Source organism: Fusarium verticillioides, chromosome 2 (genome assembly GCF_000149555.1).
Source record: "Fusarium verticillioides 7600 chromosome 2, whole genome shotgun sequence".
In the NCBI taxonomy this organism is placed as follows: Eukaryota; Fungi; Ascomycota; class Sordariomycetes; order Hypocreales; family Nectriaceae; genus Fusarium; species Fusarium verticillioides.
Window position 1 is genome coordinate 1,468,738 of NC_031676.1, and position 21,039 is coordinate 1,489,776.

Below are 21,039 nucleotides of genomic sequence, written 5' to 3' on the forward strand. Positions count from 1 at the left end.
ACGGTTTACTGACTCATTTGAGACGTTGCGCTGGTGTCCCATGGAAAGTTTAAGCCCATTTTGTGTAGAAAGCCGGCCAAGGAAACCTTTGATAGCGAGCGCCACTTGTTGAAGGTTTTATATATCAGGTAAGGTCCTGAAGGTTACTGAAACATAAGGAAATATTGTCATCCATACCATTTGGCAAGGCGACTTGAACAGTATACTCAAACTAGCCTGTCTTTATTAGGTATGCAAATGCCCTCTCAGAGCCTGAGACCCTAGTGACCTGTAGTGATGAGTAAATCAAAGGTTTGGCACGCATCCCTTACCATCCTTTGCCACTTCATATACGAACCTTTCATTTGATATTACTGAAAACTAATGACGTATTTAATGAAAATCAAATCAAGATAGATTCTTACTACTGTATACCTCAAACTATTGGACAGGTCTACGAGTAAATGCTGTCAACAGAGCTTGTTCTGGTATTGTCTATGTAGGGTTGTTTTCAAAGTTAGATATAATCTCTGATGGAAAATGCTCGAGTTATTGCCTTTAGTAAACAAGACTGTTGTTTTCCTTGTCTGACTACTAACACGATGGCTCTCATCCTACCTAATTCTCTGACCAACCATTGTTGATACCTTTCTGATCAGTCAAGATATTCATCTGAGGAAGAGTTACCTCGATCCTACGTATTTCACTGTTGCCAAGATGGAGATTAGATTATGCTCAAGGCCCCCACGCCTGCTCGAACGATCTTCAAGGCAAGACCTTAAGATAAGAGAGAGTATTGGCTGAACGAGGGTCGTATAAGGCCGGAGGGCTCCACTGCAACAGAATCCTTCTTCTTCAAACCCTCCACTTTCCGCTGCACGAAGACTCCAATACGTCGGTAAACTCCGTTTCTGTCCTTCTTGGTCGCACAAGAAATCGTGTGCTAGTAAGGATTTCCAGTAAAACGATGTGGAACTGCCCAGGATCTTCAGTTTAGGTCTGCACCGGCTGGAGCCTGGAGGCGATGGCTTCATGTTGTCCACCGGAAACAACGCGCTTTTACCTACTAGTTCGCGATGAGGTACGAGGCGTTACTTGAACAGTAACCGACTTTGCCTTTCAACATCACGATTTTCTGACAAATACATAGAAAGACTATCTCGTCGACTTGCAGTAACGCAGAACACGCAATGCCACGAGAAATGCGGACAAGGGCTGCTTAAGTGATAGGAACTGTGATGAACCAACATGAGAAACCTTATTTCATACGATCTTATCTTATCTAGATGATCAGTCGCTGGTGGCTGGAAGAGCCGCCAGGGCGCCGCAACATAAACCCAGCACGGCCTCAACTTGGTACGTAAAACTCTGCTAGTTCATCGGTTGCTTGATCAAATAATTTGCTCTTGGGGCCGGAAGGAAACGGATAGCTAACAGGATACCTCAACTAAGCTCACGACAATTGCCAAGTGAACTATTCAAGAATTGGTCATACCAGGACTAAACCCTGCATGCTTACAGCTAAACCACACTCGAGAACAACATATTTGATCAATTGCGGGTCATGAAGTTTCTAATTCGTGCTTAGGAGAGATCCATATCAATTCTAGCAACTCTTGTCGAGGACCGGACTGTGAGAGTTCACCCGACGGCATCGGTCACGAACTCATTATGCTGGGATCCTTTGTACCGGCTTGGATTAGGCGATGGGGCTCCCCACTAAATCTCCTTTATCGGCTTATCTGATGATCAGATAAAGGCAACTTGGGTGAGCATCCCTGAATCGCAAAAGAGCCTCTGCAGCGGCCAGAGCTCGGTATTAGACCAGTTGCGGAAGTGATCTTCTACCAACATGAATCCTTCAAGCTTCTCCCAATGAGAGCAAAGCATTATTCCCTGACTCTACCTAGACTTCTCTCCGATGCTCAAGGGCTCTCATCCGTCTTACCGCAGAAACTCCACTCAGAATCATCCACTGCAATACAGGAACCATGAATTCACGACCCTTCTTGGCCCTTCTCTGCGCACTTTTTCTCTGTAAAAGAGCTTGGCATTAGTCCGACTTCCGGAACAAGGCGCTGGTAGCTCTACTGAACATGTCTGGTGCAAGACCAGTCCCTACGGGACCCAGAAGATGGACCAATCCATCCCACTGTCTTGCCACTCATGGAGGAAGAGACGAGATGGGATGTCGCGAATATTTCTGGAGAATGTAACGCTGTCTATAAATCCGCGGCCTTAATCACGTCTCTGTGTTGCATTTATGTTCCTTCATGCCACTACCTTAAGTACGAAGGGCCTCAGCCAAGTGTAACCCACTTGTGGCACTTTTTGACCTTCTTTACAACTCTATTCCCAGCTCTCTGGTCATCGATAGAGCTCGAAGATCTCATCAAGAAAAAAGCATGGCCGCTTCCACTAGCCCAGCCCAAGTCCAGGGCGACTTCGAGAAGCAGATACAGCCTGAGAACCATGTCATCAATGATTTCCCCGACAAGGAAAAGGAACATGATTCCGATGATGGCTCTGAGAACATACAGGATGGTGTCAAGCGTGTCGAGGCCATCACCAAAGTCTGGTCTCCTGGTATGATGTGGGCTGTCTTCATCTTGTATGCTCTTCAATGCTCCTGTTTATGAACCACTGAGAACCCGCTAACATTAATACAGCCTCTACTTGGTCAACTTTGTCGATACTCTCCTCCAAGCTGTTCACTCCAGTTTGGTGCCATATGTCACTTCTTCGTTCAGCCAGCACGGCCTTCTCGCTATCACCAGTGTTTTCGGATCCATCATTGCGGGTGTTAGCAAGCTCGCCATCGCCAAGATCATTGATATCCGCGGCCGAAACGAGGGGTTCCTGCTGATGATTCTGATAATTATCATCGGGATGATTATGAAAGCCTGCTGCAAGAATGTTGAGACTTATGCTGCTGGTCATACCTTCTACTGGGTTGGCCACGTTGGACTAAGCTACATCATCGATGTCGTTCTCTCAGATATGACTTCTCTCCGCAACCGTATGATCATGTTCGGCCTTTACATGAGCCCCCGACTTGCTTCCACTTTCGGTGGCCCAAAGATTGCCGAGTTGTTCTTCAAGCACTCGACCTATCGTTGGGCTTTCGGATCTTTTTGTATCATTCTTGTCTTCTTCTCTATCCCCGTGTCTGCCATTTTCATGTACCATGAAATCAAGGCCAAGAGGCTTGGATACTTGACAGAGAAGAGTCAGCGCAGTATCTGGGACTCAACCAAGTACTACTTTGTCGAATTTGACATTGTTGGCATGATCCTCACCATCGCTGGCTTCTCTCTTATCCTGACCCCCCTCAACATTGCCACTCGTGCTCCCAACGGTTGGAAGACTGACTATATCATCGCAATGCTTGTCGTCGGCGTTGTTTGCCTTGCCGGGTTTGCTGCCTGGGAGAAGTGGTATGCTAAGGTGCCCTACGTGCCTTTCAAGTTCCTCAAAGACCGAACCATCCTCGGTGCTTGCCTTCTAAGCGCTTTTCTCAATATGTCCATCTTTGCCTGGGACACTTATTACAACTCGTACCTACAGGTCGTCCATGGTCTCAGCATCGCCACCGCTGGTTATACATTGAACGCATTTTCTGTGACCTCAACTATCCTGGCGCCCTTCATCGGACTGTAAGTTGCGCCAATGTGTCAACCAATATCATTCTGCTAACATGGCATACAGGTTCCTCCGTTGGTATGGAAGATACTACTGGCCTGCAGTCTTCGGTATTCCATGGTGTGTCCTTGGTACTGCACTTCTCATTCACTTCCGACAGCCTGGAAACGACATCGGTTACCTTGTCATGTGCCAGGTCTTCCATGGTGTGTGCGGTGGTATCTGGGCCATGACCGGGCCTCTGGCCATCATGACTCAGGTTACCCACCAGGAGATTGCCGTTGTGCTTGCACTTTACTCTATGTTCGGCTCCATCGGCCAGGCCATCGGTTTCGGCATCTCTGGTGCCCTGTGGACTAACGATCTACCCCGAGAGATGTACAAGGCTCTCCCCCAGGATGCCAAGAACCAAACCGCTGCCCTCTACGGTGACATGAAGCTGCAGATGGCCGACCCCATTGGCACTCCTATCCGAGATGCCGTTGTTCACGCATACGGAGTCGTACAGCGCGAGATGGTTATTGCCGGATGCGCTTTCTTGCCTTTGATCTGCATCTGTGTCATTGTCTGGCGTAACAAGCCCATCGACAGACAGCAGACCAAGGGTACTGTCTTTTAGATTGTGCTAGGAGCATCAAACAAGTTGAAGTTTGAGGCTTTACAGTCTCAGTGGGAGGACCTACAAACAAGAACTAAAAGTGATTCATTTAAGATACCATCTCTCGTTTACAAAATTTAGTTATGCCGTTTATTCCTTATCGTGATTCACTTGTCTATGAAGCTGTTTGTGAGACTACCAAAGCCCTTTTGGCCCAGGAAACATGAGATTTTCACAATGAGGAAGCCCACAAACGAAATTTGATCAATTATTGAATGACTCTAGGGAGTATTAACATCCCAGAATCCTTCCAGTCGATTATGAATCGGGTTCTCGGCGCTATTTTCTCAACAACCTGATATCGAAGTAAGCTAACGTTGTGCATCTGTAGCAAAGCAATTTACAAGCGTATGATATCGGCAAGTCTCAAATTCCTGCTTATGCATTGATTAGACAGATATCGACATTGATTCATGCCGATACACATATTATTCAGGATACCCGCATCAACACCTCACCTCGTGAGTTTGCCATCGCATCTGCCGTCCCTGTTTGCTACGCTCATAGGCTCACATGCCTTTTGTGCGACATCTAACTCAATAGCGCGACTGAGACAATTCTAGGATCATGCGTGGCTCTGGCCTCTTTTTGCTAATCTACAAAATTCTGGGAAACCTCTCTTCCTGATTCAGTCTGCAGTCACCCACGCTCACAGGATCGATGACTGCTTCAGCTTGTGGGACGCATTGCGTAAGATGCGAGAGATGCAGCAGGTTGAGAGTGCTAGTGGTTGTGATTGATTGGAGACCAGAGTCGAAGCGGCTTTACGCATCAAGACAACGGGTAGCCGCATGAGAATCACCGAGCGGAACTTCGAGTCTTGGAGATATATGGATAAACCGGCTGATATCTCGTCCGTCACAATCCCTAGCTTCATGTATTATTGTCCGAAATGGATGACAGGCATCATCATCTGCGTTTACTATTGCGAGCACAGAAGGGACACAATGATTGCATCTGAAAATTTGCGGATATGCGGTACGATAGTCCGATGAATGTGTAAGAAGGCAGATTCAGAGCTACCTTCACAGCAAAGAGACATGGTGTTCTCGTCTCATGATGCATTGCATTACAACCCCTTCTCACTCATTCACTAAGCAATCAGTCTAAAGTGAGTGCGTATTATTCCAACCCGGCCATACACACTATCCAGAATAGAATACACATGCAGTAGCGTGCGTGAGCATCAGATTGTCCTCTGAGTGCTCGATTTCTAGATGAATCACCGACGATATAACTTCAACCCTAATCCCAGAGCATCCCAGTGTAACCAATGGCCATACTTTGCGGTCTGGCAATGAGCCAACGAGCCAACAAACAGAGTATGAAGCAGTCTGCTTTACCACTAGAGTCATAAGAGGTCATGCTTGAGTTTCATTAGGAGAGTCTGCATCATCTGCAATACAAGCGGATGAGAGGGCATCTCGTTCTCTCGGGCTATAAATGCTAGGAATTCTCCCCTTGGATATGATCACCAAGAACTTGTTGAAGACTTTAGTCTGCGCAGACAACACTTTCATCTTGAAGTTTTGAGATAACGCTTTGTCATCTGGAAAGACTCTTCACATACTCTGACATCAGTCTTCGCAGAATCTGCCTATCATCATGTCTGATCAATCAAAGAAGGCCAATCAGCCAAAGAAGGGCCCTAGCAAAAAAGAAGAAGCCACTCGGCCGGTGGATGGTGAGGCTTCTGGATCTGGGGGAAATTCATCTACGCAGAATCAATCAGCAAGCACTTACACACCGACCACATCCGGTGGAGAAGGAAATACTCAAGAAACACCAAAGACGCCGGAGCGCGTAAAAGCTTGGATGCATGAGAAGGAGGATAGTTGGGATCACTTGAGTCGCCGGGGAGGAAACAATTACAATGTTGGCGCGTCTTCGTCGGAGACAGTATACCCCCCCGAGCTAGATCTCTCATCCGATGAAGAGAACGAGAATCAGCCTGACGACAAAGACGAATCCAAGGGGAACGGCAAAGGCACAAACGTCTAGGGATGACCTACACAAAGGCCGCAAACTATGCAAAAGGCCCGATGGAGCCAGGTTGGAGAACACGATCAACTGAAGCTGAGGCCTTTGGTAGTGACTATTAGCGTCTCATGGTGCCATATTTTACTCTGGGTCAAATGTCAGAGGAAGATGGAGACGTTTGAGATAGGGATTGAATGTTGAGGATATCAGAATGTGGACCAAGATATTAATCCGAGACAATTGTTTTACATTATTCATCCACTTTGATATGTTACAGGTTAGAGACCCTCATTCGACAGGGAGGAACTGTCACGTAAAATTCCAGACTCTTGACACGCTAGATGAACGTGTTGAGCAGTTTGTTATGTTTCTAGATGCTCTGATGGAAGCAATAATAAGCTAGTAACCACATGACTTGAGTGAAACTATAGGTAAATGCACGTCATGGAATGGTTCATTGTAAGTCGGGAATGGTCCGGAATAGCGATTTTAGGTTTAGATATGACATTAATATTTATTTTAGAGCGATAAACCTGACAGAATGATCAAGTCAAGCGGTCAGCTAAAACACAATATGCTCAACATGAATGGCATGCCCAGAAATGAGGTTCCAAGATACCTCAGTCTAGGCAATATCTTAGCAATAGCTTAGTGTGGTGTGCATGATGAACTCAATCAATCAATGTGACGGGTAAAATACGGCGCAGCTAATCGAAGGCTTGAGGAAGCTAATTCTGACAGCGATAACATGGCTTGACTGTCAAGCACTGACTGCAAATGAATGCTAGAGTGCTAGAGGCAGAGCTGACAGTTGATCTGTGTGCTATAGATTACTGGTAGTAAAGTCGTCGTCATGGCTGTCGATATTACACGCATTAAACCCGCCAAGCGTGGATGGATATCTCACCAAATCGAGGCTGCTGAGGATGGAGGAGGAAATTTCTCGTATTTGAGCGCATTTAAAGTTGTATTACTGTATTCGTATCGGGGGATACCACATCGTCGAAGATGGTGTCGAGGTAAATAATAAGGGACAGTATCCGTAAAAGTAAATCACATACCAAAGTCTCAAAGTTGCAAAAGGCAAGATACAGGTGAGTCTTGTTCTTGGCAGGGGATAACACTCTAGAACACAATTTACCTGCCGTTTTCTGACAAAATCTCTATCATGAGGTTTCTCTGTTGGGCAACATGAGAACAAGAGGCGCACGCATCGGAAATTGCAATGACGGAGAAACCCAGAATCCAACCAATCACCTGAAGGGTAACAGTGGAGAAGCACTATTTCAGGCACGCAACTCCGGCTGAATGGCCTGGGCTGGCTAGGCTGGGCACGATTTCGGCTCTTTTTTACCGTAGTCTCCCACTGAAAGAAAGTCAATCAGACTGGAGACCTCAGGTTTAGCTGACAAAAAGATCTAGCCCAAGTTTAGGTGCATCATTGATGAGTTTATTTTCGCATCCTGTGACAAGCTCAGCTGTTGAGGCCTCTGCCGCTATGGGCAGTACTTCATAATACAACCAGAAATGGTTAGATTGTGCCTGTCTACCTAACAATACACGAGATGACGAGAGGCCTGCAAGACGGTAACGGTAATGTCGTTGTACGAGGTGGCACAGCTATACAGTTCAGCATCACGGATAATACGGACCATGATAATGGATGATACGGACTGTGGGCTCTCATCAATGTTATGCTGAAACTGAGACGCTCTCAGACGTTTTCTGTTCTACTGTAAGGGACAAGGCCAAGTAAACAAAACGAGACGAAAACACCAGAAACAAAAAGGGGCAGACTTGTATGTATGTACCTGACTATGCAATGCAAGATGGCATTTCTGGTGAGAATGATCTTCTCCGCATGATGCATCCAAGTGCAGCTTCAGTTGCCGATAATAACTGCAGAAACTCTCTTTCTTGTTGCCTTTGGACAAGCCCAATGCGCCAAGCCCAGGCCACTGGATTCGACCGCGTGATACAACCATACCTGAACCAAGATACATGGGGACCATGTACCGACACCATATGTAGATGGCTTCCGGTCTTCCCGTAGATACCTGGGCCTCAAGTCCCTTGGCTGCTGGCACCATCTTTTTTTGTTCTCGTACCGACCTATAGGTTGGGGCTGGGCGGCTGCTACCATCCAGTGAAAGTGCCCAGAGTTGACTTACGCGGCAAGTTTATGTTTTTATTCCAAGTATTTCCCTCCCTCCCTCCCTCCCTCCCTCCCTCCCTCCCTCCCTCTAGATTTCTCCAGATTTCTTTAGTGGATGAGTGAATGCTTTTTGGTGACATTCATTTTAACTGTGCATTCCCCTCCAAATGCTATCATCGGGTCATCTCCTCACAATTCCAATCCATTTCCGAGTTTGGCAAGACCGTCGCATCTAAAAGAGACGAGACAAGACCCCCTTCCCTTGCACCCGCTGCCAGAAAGAAAGGAAAAAGAACACCAACCAAAACATCCCTGGCCCTGGTCTTGTCCCGCTACAAAGTCGCCCGACTCTGCCGCTTATTCTTGCAGTGAGATAGTGGCCCAGTTTTTCCCCGGCTGCAGGCTGTTGTCCACTGTGACTTCCATTGCTCCCACCCACTCTTTTTTTCTCTGCCCGGGCTCTCTTCCTCCTCGTCTCTTCCCAGCCATTTATCTCCATCAAACATCGATTATCTATCGATCAGCAAGTGAAATCGATCCTTCTCTCGACCAACTACCGAATCCTCCTGGGTCTTCTGATCTCATTGTTCTCCTTCAGACGGAAAACAACACAAAGAAGAGAGGTTGGGCTTGGCTTCGGTCAGACTTTGTTTATTCCCCTCTACTCAAAGCGGTTTGGTGACGACACGACTCTTTCAATAGCGTATTGCACAAACGCAAGCCAGCCTTGGCTAAAGACAGGCGACAGACAGACACGGCATTTCCTTTCCAGGTCGCTTCCACGCTGTACATACCTACCTCCCCAAGCCTTGTCTTGTCTTGCCTCCCTCACATACACAGACACACACAGACACACACATACATACAAAGGACACCTCCCGCCCCCCCCGGTTCCACTGAACACAACCTTAATCCTCGTCTCTCGTTACTGTCTGTGTCTGTATCGTATCTTTTCCTCCTACGATCCCGTCGCTCGTTTTCTCCCTTCGACACCGATCTCGACCTCGACCACGACCACGACTTGGACTATCGAACTCTCCCAACTGGGCTTAACTGACCCTTAATCTTCGTCAAAATGGGTGCGTCATCCTTCGGCTTCAATCCAGGTCGATTTCGCAAATCCCCTCATACTAACCTTGACTCAACCTGAACAGCCCAACAAGGAGCTGAAGCCCCCGTCACCACCATCGTTCCCTTCAACAACCAGAAGGTCCTTCCCGCTTGCGCCGCCGCTTGCGGTCCCCTCTACGATGCCAACGGCGCCTGTGTTCCTCCTCAAGTAGCCGCTGATGCTGGCCCAGCCGCTTACACACAATGTTTCTGTCTGGATCAACGAGTCGCTGCTTTCTCGACCGCCACTACGGGTGTCTGCGATGACGCATGTACTGCAGATCCCAAGGGCCTTTCATCCATCGCTGGCTGGTTTCGAAGCATGTGTAGCGTCTCCACAGCTCAAAATGGAGGAACAACCAAGAAAACTGGAACTGGCGGCTCTACGACTTTGACAGGTGACAATGCTTCATCAACATCTGGTAGCAAGCTATCTAACAATGGAGGTGGTGGTGATTGGTATGTTGGCGATTTACTTCCCATGCCTTCAATTGTTCTAACTGTATCAGGATCTCCAACCATTGGCAATGGGTTATCATGATTGTTGTTCTCGTTGTCGGTATCGCAGCCATTTGGATCGGCGCCTGCATCTGGCGTCGTCGTTACCTGCGCAAGAAGGATCGTCAGACTCACCTCGGCCAAAAGCACTCTGGATCTGCATCTCGACCATCGTGGGGTCCCGGCATGGAAGCCTCAGAGTCCGGAGGTCTTCCCTACGACGATGAATCGAACCGAAACTCTCACGGCCTCATGCTACCGGGTGCTGCCGCCGGTGCTCCCGTGGAGGAGAAGCCCAAGGAGAAGAAGCGATGGATCGTCCGCGACCGAACATGATACCTACTTCGTGCTCGACTTTGTTAACGCCAGTTCCGATCTCATAACGACTCTCCTTGTCTTGTCCGAGTTAAAAAGCACTTCGACATTCTGTTCGCCTTACGATATAAACCGTGCATTTATTCATTTAAACGGCCTTACTCTATTCGATACCATCGAAAACATATGACTTTTAGTTGGTGAGGGGGGCTACATCAGCACTTGAAAGAGGAGGAAACGAATGCATTTGGTAATGACCATAGGAACATGCAGACACTTGATTATTCAAGCATGGTTGAAAGATGCCGTCTGCATCATCTTTTGTGGTCCAATGCTCCCGCGTTTGTTAGTAGCAGTCGTGCTGTGCCCCCTGTGGCGTTCTCGTTCATATTTTAGGTGTATCCTGGCGTTGGGAGGAAGAGGAGGGTTGGCGTATCCTCCTGATTTGTTGTTTCTGTTTCCGTTTTTGTGGTGGCTGTTACCACGGAGCGAGTCTCGCCTCCATTCCCAGCATGCAAGTGGAATGTGACGTTGGCTCTACCACGAGGCGAGGAAGGGAAAAAACGAAGCTGTTCTATTTGTTTTATTTAGACCAGAACAGACATACTCTCTGGTTAGTTATTTGGTCATCTTTATTACCTACAGCTTCCTCGGCATGGGAAGAGGTTTGGAGTCTATCCTTGATACAGCATTTACAATTCAACCACCCGCGAAATCTTCTACTCGCAGTTACCAGTTCTTCTTAGTGCGATACGTTCCCCTCAACTTGGTGCAATGTTGATCTACTCATGACTCATAATGCTAAGGTCTTCCCAGCAACGCCTCAATGTCAACAAATCGGAGAGCCTAATATGGACAATTTCATTTTGGCTTTTGGCTCAACAATGTTAATGCTACAACGCTTAAAGATGCTTGTTATTAACCTAATCAGGAGAATGCTATAGTAGTAGTTAATGCGTGGTATTGTATGCTTGATTCAAGCCCATGCCCAATCCTCAGGTCCCATCATCGCTCCCTTCTCTTAAAATGGCTCTATGTCTTGTTCTGTTCCTCAGTAGCGTCCATGTATAAGTCGATCAGGCATCCTGCCGACCAAGCCTGTGTGGGACTCTATATAGGGATTAATATACGATCAAAGTGTTCACATACTCAGAAAATCGACTTACAGAGTCAGCGCAGTATTCGCCGTTCTTTTGCGTCAGCTCTTGGAGGCCAGCCCAGGGGCTCTCCTGGATCATCTTCTTACACCCACTCAATCTTCGGGTAACCTGCTGGAACGCCTCGGTGCGACCCTCAGGTGTTGTTCGTCTCTTGAGATCAAACTTGAGAAGGGCTCGGAGGAAGAAGCCAGTAGGCCAGATCCACTCGGGTCCCTGGTGGTAGTTACGGCCCTTGCTTGTAGCAAAATCGTCACTATCTTCACTATTGACGTAGTAAGGGCGGTAGTTCAGATCCGCAGGGTCCAGAGTCGCCATTCCTTGAGGTCCTCGAAGGGCCTCATCGGCAACACACAGCGCATGCATGGCATGGTCCGGGTCGAACAAAGCGGGTGCAGTAGTCATGGCAATTGCAAAGTTAGGACGCAGCTGGTAGTCCTCATACTCCTTGCCAGACTTGTAGAGATCCTTGTAAATCCCTCGGCGGTTCGCAATTGGCGTATTGACGTCGTACTTGGAATCTTCCTCGGGAGATATGGGGACATAGTAGCAGCGCTCGAAGTTGGCCCTAAGTAGACCAGCCCAGTCAGCCAAGGAGATAGAGCCACCCTCAGATTTGTCCACGCCTGCATAGGCATATTTTCCCTCCTTATGAAGCCCAGCGAGCCAATCGAGAGTGCTGTACAGCATGCCAGTAATCTCGATAGCAGCACCGTCACGAGGAGTTCCAGGGATTCCCTTGGATCCTGCGCGTTCACTCTCACCCATCTTGTCCATCCATGTGCCACAGTTGAACTGGTTACCGCCAAAGATGATACCGTTGCTCCAATCAACCTTGATCTCCTGGTTGAAACCCTCATCCTTCATTTGGGAATCAATTTGGGGACCGGCATTAGCTTCCCTGTATTTCATGCCGGAAGCATGTCTTTGGAGTGCTTCTTGGATAATCTCCTCAATAGTACTCTCTTTGGAGTATGCCCTCCCATCGTCGGTGGGGAACCATGTGTCATCGTAAGGCAGGAAACGACGCTTGACCTTGGCCTTGAGGATATCAAGTCCCTCTGGGGCAAAACGTGTATAATCCTGGATGCACTGAAGGAAGAACCAGATGGAGTCTCGAGAGTTGTATCTGGGAGCATCGCCACTGCTGAGAAGATTAGGGATCATGCCATGTTTCAATACACTGGCAAATGCAAGTATATGTTCTCTGGCGTCATCAAAACGGCCAGTACCAATAAGAAGTCCACGAAGAGCGATGAACACGTCTCGGCCCCAGCATCGGGCCCATTCAACAGCGAAGTGAGGAAGACCAGCAGCCAGAGAGGGAACCAACTTGAATGGCCACAATGATGCTGACTTGACATATCCAACTTGCTGGACACTGACCATGGCCAAGCTTTGCAAAAACCATTGACCATCCCGGACGCTGGAGTTCATGAGCTCGAGAGATCTGTCCCAGCTTGCCATGTAAGCAGTACGCAGGACAAGACCAAAGTAACGAGGTAGCAGGAAACTAGGGATCTTTCGAATGGCATCGAAACGCTCCTCTAGCCATCTCAAGGGTTGGGCAAGTGTCTCATTACCAGGAGTGGCACTGATTCGCTGCAGTCTCGCAATAATATAGTCCAGAGCCCATTCACCATCACGCAAGTTCTGGCACAGTGGGTGGGCCAGGTTGTTGTCCTTAATGATGTTTTTGAGAAGACTCCACCATCCTTGGAGACCAGCATAGACAAGCTTTCCATGTCCAGGAATATCGTAGACACCGTCTCGGCCGTCGCTTTCGGCCCTCTCTTCAGCTTCACATCGATACATCAAGAAGTTGAGGTCTGTCAGACTGAGCTCATTCCATGCAGCCTTGGACCCTGAAGTGACATAGTTGTCCAAGCCAGACGAATGCTCAGCAGCAGGGATCCAGGTCTCGAACAAGGCGATACTTCCAGGAGGGAACTTGTCGCGCACAGTGATGGTAGTGTCGTCGCCATTGATTTCCATGCGGATGCCGGGTACGTCCTTCACTCGGCTAGGCAAGCCGCGCAGGAACTTCTTGTCCCCGAGCACTTGCTGCGTTGCCTCTTCACCGGCGTCAACCTCAAGCATCCAACTGCCGAGGTGTCGAGCTTTGGTTCCAGTGAGATGAACAGGGCTAAAATCACCGTTGCCATTGCCGTAGCCTGGGAAAGCTGTATGTGCAATGAGGAAGTAACCCTTGCGAGATTCGGGGTGCACTCGGTGAACAGTAATGTACTGGTCCTCGTGATGGATGTGAGTCTCGTCGTATCCATCCTTGCCCATCAAAGTGTGTATCTGGTTAAGCAGCTTTTTGACGCCGCCAATTCCCTCCTCGCCGCCCCCAATCTTAATAGGCTTCGTTCCAGACGAGGCAGATGTGTAGAGCCGGGTCTCGTTGACGAGGTCGACAAGCTTTGGATAGATTTCATCGTATCCCATAACACTACCAGTAGCGCTGGAGCACATGCATACAAGAGCAGCGTTGGGAAGAGTATCGCGGGCATCGCGCTTCTGTGCCGGTGTCTCGTTGTCATGAGTGCAGTCCATGAATAGAGCATGAACTGGGCTTGGCTTAATCATGCGAATGATCTCTCTTGAATGCGATACATGCCCGTTCGTCTCGCCGTTCTTGAGCCTAGCCGGGCTACTCGATGGGGTGCGAACATCTGACTTGGAAACTTCATCGACCTCAAAGCTTCCAATGGGTCGACCTCCGTGTCTGTGAACCAGTCGGCTAAGCTCACCCGTGCTCCATGCCTGCATGGCTTCACGAATAAGGGAGCTGAGACCAAGACGCTTCACAAAAACGTAGTCCATCTCTTCAGAGCCCGTGAACAATTCGGCCACAACATACAAGTCAGGTCGCACCCGGCGAGCCTCGTCAAGAATGTGCTCAGCCACATGAATGGGAGTTGAGTGGCAGTTATCGATACGGAGACCGGCAAAGTATTTGGCCAGTGTGCGAGCATACTTGGTCATATGCTCCCACAGCCAAGGGTTGTCTTCGGGGCCTGAGCCGTATCGTAACTTGACACAGTCACCCCAGACAATCACCTCTCGGCGAAGGTACACCCTGGATTCAGGGCCAGCGTTGTCGACCAGCGCATTACCGCCCCAAACCCATCCATTGTTGACTAAAGCCATCTCTTCGGGCTTGAGCTTGGATGTTGTCTCATTCTTGGGGAGTCGGGTGAAGTAAGGCTCAATCAGGGGGTTCTCCTTGTTGATCTCGCCAAGCTTGGGACCGTGGTCATCAAGTCGAACATACTTGATCCTGTTGAAAATCTGCTGAAGAATGTCATCCACTTCAGCATCATACTCTTTGTAGTAGTCTACATTGAGGATCTCCAAGATTTCGACAATCTTGGCCCTGGCTGCTTTCTCATCGGAAGAACCCACGGACGAAGCCAAAAAGCTGGCAGCTACGTCAGGCTTGACACGCCTTCGAAACCGCTCACCCATCCGGTCGGTGCCTGTTAAACCGAACTCTCTGAAGAACTCGACTTGGTCCTTGATTGATGCAGATTTGGCGCTCTCCAACTTCTTCTCGAAATCTGAAGCGTCCTCAGAGGTGTATTTCTTTCCTTGGGAGAAGGCTTGAACTGCCTCGTCGGCATCTCGGTCCACATCAACCGCATAGTATTCCCATAGCCTGATTTTGGCAAGGACCTCGGTCTTGATCGCATTCATAATGAGTAGCAAATCATCAGTAGACTTGACAACAGTGGGTAGTCCCAATTTTGCCAGGTTGTCGCTCAACTCCAAGAGACTTGTGTCTAGTTGATAAGCGGACTCGAGCCAGGGCGCTGTAATCAAATTGTAGCCTGCTTCGGGATGTTCCTCGAGCCATTTCGTGTTGTTTGCGGTGTGGTTTAGCACAATGTCAGTTAAACTCAACAAAGAGTGGTTGCGTTCTAGGCTGTCCACCATCTTCTGCACATCCTCCTCTCCTGCTGGAAAGCAAGCAGGGTCCCAGCCAAGCTGGTCATACAAACTGTATGGGGAGTTGGACACTCCGCGAACCTGGAGAGGAGTAAAATGGATCATGTTGTAGCCGCGATCGCTAATACCGTGAAGGTGACGCTCCCAGTCATTGGGGTATTTACCCATGAACTTGCTAATGACGGAGAAGATTGACAAGGCAGGCAACGGCAATGGCCGGCCGTCAAGTTTAAGTCTAGGCGCAACATCGATATAGTACAGGGGAGTCTTCTTGAGGTTCTCCTTCTGTTCAGAGCTGTTTTCTAGCTCCTTCTTGAGGTCAGGTAGCTCAGCGTAGGTAGTGTAGAAGGCATAGGCACCAGGTTGATAAATGGGAATGGAGATTTCGAGAGTTCGATTGAAATCGGGTGTAAGTCTGTAAAACAACTGTGTTAGTTATACAGAGTTGCGTATGCTGGCTACAGCGTTGGGACGCTTCAAACTGCCTCAAAAGTGATCAATTGGATCAAAATAACAGCTGAAGCTTACTTGAACTCGCGAAAATGATCGCGACGAAACTCATCACCTTGGGCAGGGATGTTGACCCAAAGGCTGCCATGACGACAGATGGACGAGGTGCCCTCAATGGCAAAACGAACCGTCACAGGCTCGTGGGACCTGGGCGCGAGATAGATGTATTCACCTTGCACCTGAGGTGAACCATCATCGTTGAGCGGCAGCAAATAGACCTCGTTGGATGTCATGGTGTGCGGTGGACTCATGATGAGAGAAGAGAAGAGCGGGCGCTTCGTGCCCCGCGAAACGACAAAAGCACAGCTCGGCCAGACACTGAAACTCGTAACCAAGGAAGCGCTGTTGCACTACGCAACGTGCCTGTCGCAGTGGAGCTATGATCGATAGCTAACGGTTCGCGTCCGCAGTAGGCAAGTTAACTTAGTGGGGTGCTCCGTGGTCAGTCAAGTCAGTGAGCTCCGAAGACGCTGCTTGGGTGGTTTTTAGTGGGCTCTCCGGTTCGGTTCAGGGATCTGGGATCTGGGATATCGAGCGGGATCGACGACCTGAGCGAGCGACAGGAGGGATAGTATCCCAAAGATAAGGTGGCGGTGGGAGGAAGAGGGGGACAGGCCTGAATCAGCCTACGGCATAGGCCTAAAAAGGATTGAAAGGGAGAAGAAAAGGGTGTCTAGGAATAATTAAGGTAGAAGCCAATATTGGACGATGTGTTTTTTTGGAAAGAAGTGAGAGATTGAGCTCGGGGTTGACGAGGTGAAGGACATGAGTGAGAGGAAGAGACAAGAGGGCAGGAATGAGGAAGAAATATTTCGTCTACACCAAAAAGAAGAAAGAAGGGAAGGGAAGAAGAAAAAAGCAAACAGCTCCTCTCGATCAAGTCATTTTCATGTAACCGAATTTGGACAGCTCAACAAGTGCCTTACTTAGTACATACATACCTACATACTACACACTCAGGTTGAGTGAGCTACCGCACATTGAAAAGCACTATAGGTCGGAATCCTACTCTATCACATCCCCCTCATCGCTTCTGGCCGAATCTTTTGGATACAGTCATATCAGCTTCGTATGACCAAAGCAAACCTTGGATGTCGTCTTTGGCGGTCAAGACGGGGAACCAGGTTGGTTGTCCGGGAGTGCCGGGTTGTTAATTCCAAGATATTGTTCCCAGTAGCTTCAAGAGTCTGCAGCAGCTCTAACTATCTTATACGTGGAGGGGTAGTAGTTGTAACTTGTCAGCCAACAACAAATCACTCATGGCCAATGGGGGAGCAATTGGCTTTTGTTAGTCGCGTCGAAGCTGAAGCAGACAAGGTGCCGAGCCACGATGTTCCTGGCTTAGCTTCAAGAGATTCTCGATATTGATACACCAGGATACGAATGCAAGCCGTGCCTTGTACGGAGTTGGCCTATTTTTGTACGTCTCTGAGCTTCCAGGGGAAGCTTCGCACCGCATGAAGAGGGAGGGTGAAGGGAGCTTCCGTGTGCGGCTCTTGTTCTTTATGAGGAAATTGATTGGCGGTCTTTAAATTGACAGTAGGCTCTGTATAAGCTGGATTCTGAATGTTTTACCAGCAAAGAAGAGCATTTTACTGTACCTTACAATAGTTTGTTGGGAACAACTCGAGTACTCACAATTGAGTCAAATTCACATGCAAACTTGCATGTTTCTACGCAGTTACTACGTCATTGAAGTGCCACCCAATTTTCCCCCATCCCCCAAATTTTTTCATCTCCATGGGTCTTAGTGTCCCCGTCATCTCAACATACATGGCGGGGGGATCCTTGGAGTTCGCTTCCTCTAGGGCAGAGCTCGGAGCTGTTGCGCCTTGATCAACAGAGGCTCAAGCAGAGTTTTTTTGTTAGTCGATAGACATTGACTGTCAAAAAGATGTCTTCGATTGGTTTCTGGACTTGACTAACAAGTTGACCGCTTGACCCAAAGCCAAGTGCCGAGTCATGCAGTCAGATTGAGAGAATTAAGTGATGATCTGATCGTATACGACAACCTTCTCGGTCTGGTCTGGTCTGATGCGAGCAATAATGGTTCATGCCTCCACTCGCTATGGATCCGTGGAGAGTTGGAGACCTTCCCTGTTGATCCTTCTCCAAGGCCGACAATTGCTAAAAATAGGTAGATAACTTACCCTGAAGCCATTCGGAGAACATGAATTGGTAGGAGCCACGAAGTTCATGGAGTATCAAGAAATTCTTCCTCCTAGTACCGGTGTTTTATCTCTAATTGAACCCAAAATTCATATCATCCCACTGGGTTTCTCTTCTTTTTTGAGAGAGAGAGAGAGATTTCAATGTTAACCCTCAATGCCCTTTACATGCTACCATAATTGTAGAGATGGAAATTTTCCTACGATATGGTAGCAATGAAACCATACCAAGCTGTTAACTAATGATCCATGTAGACATAATCGAAGCCTTCTAGTTGATCAACTATCAAATTGAAACCGAGGAACGAGTATATTTATAGTCTTTTACCATTCAGATAGGCAATTGTCGAGTTTCGATCGTGGATCAAAGACGACTACTCTCACCGCCTGCCGTATACGGTCCAGAGCCATCGCAGACGGCAGAATTTTATAAAATTTAGCTTCAGTTAACCACAAGCTCTTCAGCCATGCAGATTCATTCGAAGCAACATTCTTATGTTTCGCGTTTTCTGGAGATCAAGATCGAACTTTGGCGCTGGAGCGATCTTGGATCTCACAAACCAGTTTTCGAAAACACGGATCCTTAGCACAAATCGCAACTATCGAGCTCTTTGCGACAAAACGATTGCGCATCGCCAATTTTCGACCACAGCAAAAATGGTGGAGGAAAAGGTCAGCGTCGAAACTGTGACCGTCGAGGGGAAGGAGTTCAGGACGGTCACAGAGGGAAAAGCCACTATCTTGGTGCCTCAAGGTGCCAAGATCGGTGAGGATCGTGGGGAAGTTCAGCAGGTGTTCTACAATCCTATCCAGCAATACAACCGTGATCTCTCTGTCCTCGCGATCAAGACGTATGGCGAAATGTCTCTAGAAAAGAGAAAGGAGCAGTACGAGTCGAGGATGAACAAGCAGAGCAAGAAGCGCAAGCGAGGCGATGACGACCAGAAGCCTACCGAGGCCGTGAACCCTCCACCACAGGATAAAGCGCAAGCAAGTGAAGAGGCTGCGAAACCCAACGATGCCGAAGCACGACAACCCAAGAAAGAAATCAAGCCCTCATTTCGTATCCTGGATGCGCTATCGGCGTCTGGGCTACGAGCGCTTCGATATGCCCACGAATTACCTTTTGTTACATCTGTCAAGGCCAACGATTTGTCCGACACTGCTGCTGAGTCTATCCGGATGAACGCCAAGCACAATGGGCTCGAGGACAAGATTACCGTCACGCAAGGTGATGCGCTTGCGCTCATGTATCGAGGCATCGCAGACGACTTGTCCAATCGAGACAAGGGTGGAAACCCAGGCAAGACCAACAAATTCGATGTCATCGACCTGGATCCTTATGGTACAGCTGCACCATTCTTTGACGCTGCTGTGCAATCTATTAGAGACGACGGTGGCCTCTTATGTATCACCTGCACAGACAGTGCGGTATGGGCAGGTCACAGCTACTGCGAGAAGACTTTTGCGCTTTATGGAGGAATTCCCATCAAGGGAATGCACTCTCACGAAGCTGGTCTTCGACTTGTTCTGAACGCCGTTGCTACCTCGGCTGCCAGATATGGGCTGGCAATTGAGCCTCTTCTCTCGCTCTCGATCGACTTTTACACCAAATTCTTCATCAAGGTGACCAAGTCCCCGCAGTCGGTCAAGTTCCTCGCTTCCAAGACTATGCTAGTCTACAGCTGTGACTCAGGTTGTGGTGCTTGGGAAACGCAGCCTATGTTGAGAAGCAAGCCCGCGCCGAACAAGAAGGGCAGTGGCGCCTTTTACAAGCACACTATGGCCCAAGGGCCATCAGCCGATCGACACTGCGAACACTGTGGAATGAAGATGCACATTAATGGCCCTATGTATGGTGGTCACATTCATTCGCAGGAGTTTATTGAGAGGCTTCTGGCGCAAATCCCCGAGGCTGACCCCTCCATCTATGGCACGATGCCCAGACTTGAGGGTATGCTGCGAACAGCTCTCGAAGAGTATCTCCCTGGCCCTGAGGTCAAGGAACCAGTCGATCCCAAGGATGCTCAACTTGCAACCGTTGACCACTATCCTTTCTTCATTATTCCAAGTCGTTTGGCCAATGTGGTGAGCTGCGTAACTCCCAGTGAGGACATGGTTCGAGGTGCCTTGATCCATCTTGGCTACCGCACTGCTCGAAGTCACTGCCGACCAGGAAGTATCAAGACTGACGCACCCTGGTCTACAATCTGGTGGATAATAACAGAATGGATTCGCCAGAAGTCACCAATCAAAGAATCGAGTATAAAGAAAAACAGCGCCGCATGGAAGATCCTGACTGACGCTGGAATCATTGGACAAGAGAAGCCCGAGGCTACAGGGGAAACGGCTAAAGATGACTCTGCGATGGAGGGCGTGGAACAGCAGAGTTCAGAGGCGCCTGTCGAGAATACAGCAGATGCACAAAACGACGATGGCAAGCTCCTCCTTAGTGAGGCGGAACTGCGTAAGACACTCGTATTCGACGAGAACCTAGCACGTCTCGCACGAAGACGAGGAGAGCAGAAGCTGGTGCGATATCAGATGAACCCCCGAGAAAACTGGGGACCTCTGGCTAAAGCGAGCCGTCGATGATAATGTACAATCTGACAAAAAGAAAAAAAAAAAAAAGTACAACTTTTGATCATTTACTTGGTCTTACCGGTTAAAGAAGGCGATCCTGTGGGATTTTTTGAATTGATTGCGCGATGCTGGCGTGCCTATCATCTTTTCGTCAGCAACACAGCCCCACAAAGGCCGAGATGAGTTTCACCGAGGGTTTTTGAACTTGATTTCTTCATCATTCACAAACTCACCTTTGAACACAATTCGAATACCGCTCAGCTTATACTCGAGCCTAGCGATTTCAGTTCCTGTCTCTGGTCCTGGCCGCATTCTGTTTGCCTCTGCGAG

At 48.5% G+C, this 21,039-nt stretch overlaps 5 protein-coding genes across 7 annotated transcripts; 4 read left to right on the forward strand and 1 right to left on the reverse strand.

The window, feature by feature from the left end:
* Window positions 1-2,098: 2,098 nt before the first annotated feature.
* On the forward strand, window positions 2,099-4,385 carry FVEG_06305 (hypothetical protein). Its single transcript, XM_018894639.1, has 3 exons — window positions 2,099-2,590; window positions 2,649-3,635; window positions 3,688-4,385. Exons 1-3 carry the CDS (start codon window positions 2,385-2,387, stop codon window positions 4,238-4,240), a joined length of 1,746 nt encoding a protein of 581 aa, XP_018751743.1. The 5' UTR covers window positions 2,099-2,384; the 3' UTR covers window positions 4,241-4,385.
* A 1,499-nt stretch (window positions 4,386-5,884) lies between these two features.
* Window positions 5,885-6,280, forward strand: FVEG_06306 (hypothetical protein; the record flags this gene model as incomplete). Its single annotated transcript, XM_018894640.1, has 1 exon — window positions 5,885-6,280. One exon carries the CDS (start codon window positions 5,885-5,887, stop codon window positions 6,278-6,280), a length of 396 nt encoding a protein of 131 aa, XP_018751744.1.
* Window positions 6,281-8,482: 2,202 nt separating this feature from the next.
* FVEG_06307 (hypothetical protein) lies at window positions 8,483-11,484 on the forward strand. Of its 2 annotated transcripts, XM_018894642.1 has the most exons (4): window positions 8,502-9,200; window positions 9,255-9,493; window positions 9,569-9,983; window positions 10,034-11,111. In XM_018894642.1, the coding sequence occupies exons 2-4, from the start codon at window positions 9,490-9,492 to the stop codon at window positions 10,356-10,358; spliced, it is 744 nt and encodes a 247-aa protein (XP_018751746.1). In that variant the 5' UTR covers window positions 8,502-9,200; window positions 9,255-9,489; the 3' UTR covers window positions 10,359-11,111. The 2 variants fall into 2 exon arrangements, with proteins under 2 accessions (XP_018751745.1, XP_018751746.1); XM_018894641.1 differs by having other exon boundaries at window positions 8,483-9,493; window positions 10,034-11,484.
* FVEG_06308 (hypothetical protein) lies at window positions 11,190-17,555 on the reverse strand. 2 transcript variants are annotated; one of them, XM_018894643.1, is made up of 3 exons: window positions 15,977-17,555; window positions 11,504-15,863; window positions 11,190-11,447 (listed from the first exon to the last, which is right to left on the reverse strand). In XM_018894643.1, the coding sequence occupies exons 1-3, from the start codon at window positions 16,207-16,209 to the stop codon at window positions 11,370-11,372; spliced, it is 4,671 nt and encodes a 1,556-aa protein (XP_018751747.1). In that variant the 5' UTR covers window positions 16,210-17,555; the 3' UTR covers window positions 11,190-11,369. The 2 variants fall into 2 exon arrangements, with proteins under 2 accessions (XP_018751747.1, XP_018751748.1); XM_018894644.1 differs by having other exon boundaries at window positions 11,504-17,555.
* Window positions 17,556-18,783: 1,228 nt separating this feature from the next.
* On the forward strand, window positions 18,784-20,721 carry FVEG_06310 (hypothetical protein; the record flags this gene model as incomplete). Its single annotated transcript, XM_018894645.1, has 1 exon — window positions 18,784-20,721. One exon carries the CDS (start codon window positions 18,784-18,786, stop codon window positions 20,719-20,721), a length of 1,938 nt encoding a protein of 645 aa, XP_018751749.1.
* Window positions 20,722-21,039: the final 318 nt, after the last annotated feature.

Coding starts and splice junctions, on each gene's coding strand:
- FVEG_06307 (XM_018894641.1), top strand. Junction 9,984..10,033: donor AATGGAGGTGGTGGTGATTG/GTATGTTGGCGA, acceptor TAACTGTATCAG/GATCTCCAACCATTGGCAAT.
- FVEG_06308 (XM_018894643.1), bottom strand. CDS start 16,209: ATGAGTCCACCGCACACCATGACATCCAACGAGGTCTATTTGCTGCCG. Junction 15,864..15,976: donor GATCATTTTCGCGAGTTCAA/GTAAGCTTCAGC, acceptor GTTGTTTTACAG/ACTTACACCCGATTTCAATC. Junction 11,448..11,503: donor GCGAATACTGCGCTGACTCT/GTAAGTCGATTT, acceptor ATCCCTATATAG/AGTCCCACACAGGCTTGGTC.
- FVEG_06305 (XM_018894639.1), top strand. CDS start 2,385: ATGGCCGCTTCCACTAGCCCAGCCCAAGTCCAGGGCGACTTCGAGAAG. Junction 2,591..2,648: donor ATGTGGGCTGTCTTCATCTT/GTATGCTCTTCA, acceptor ACATTAATACAG/CCTCTACTTGGTCAACTTTG. Junction 3,636..3,687: donor CTGGCGCCCTTCATCGGACT/GTAAGTTGCGCC, acceptor CATGGCATACAG/GTTCCTCCGTTGGTATGGAA.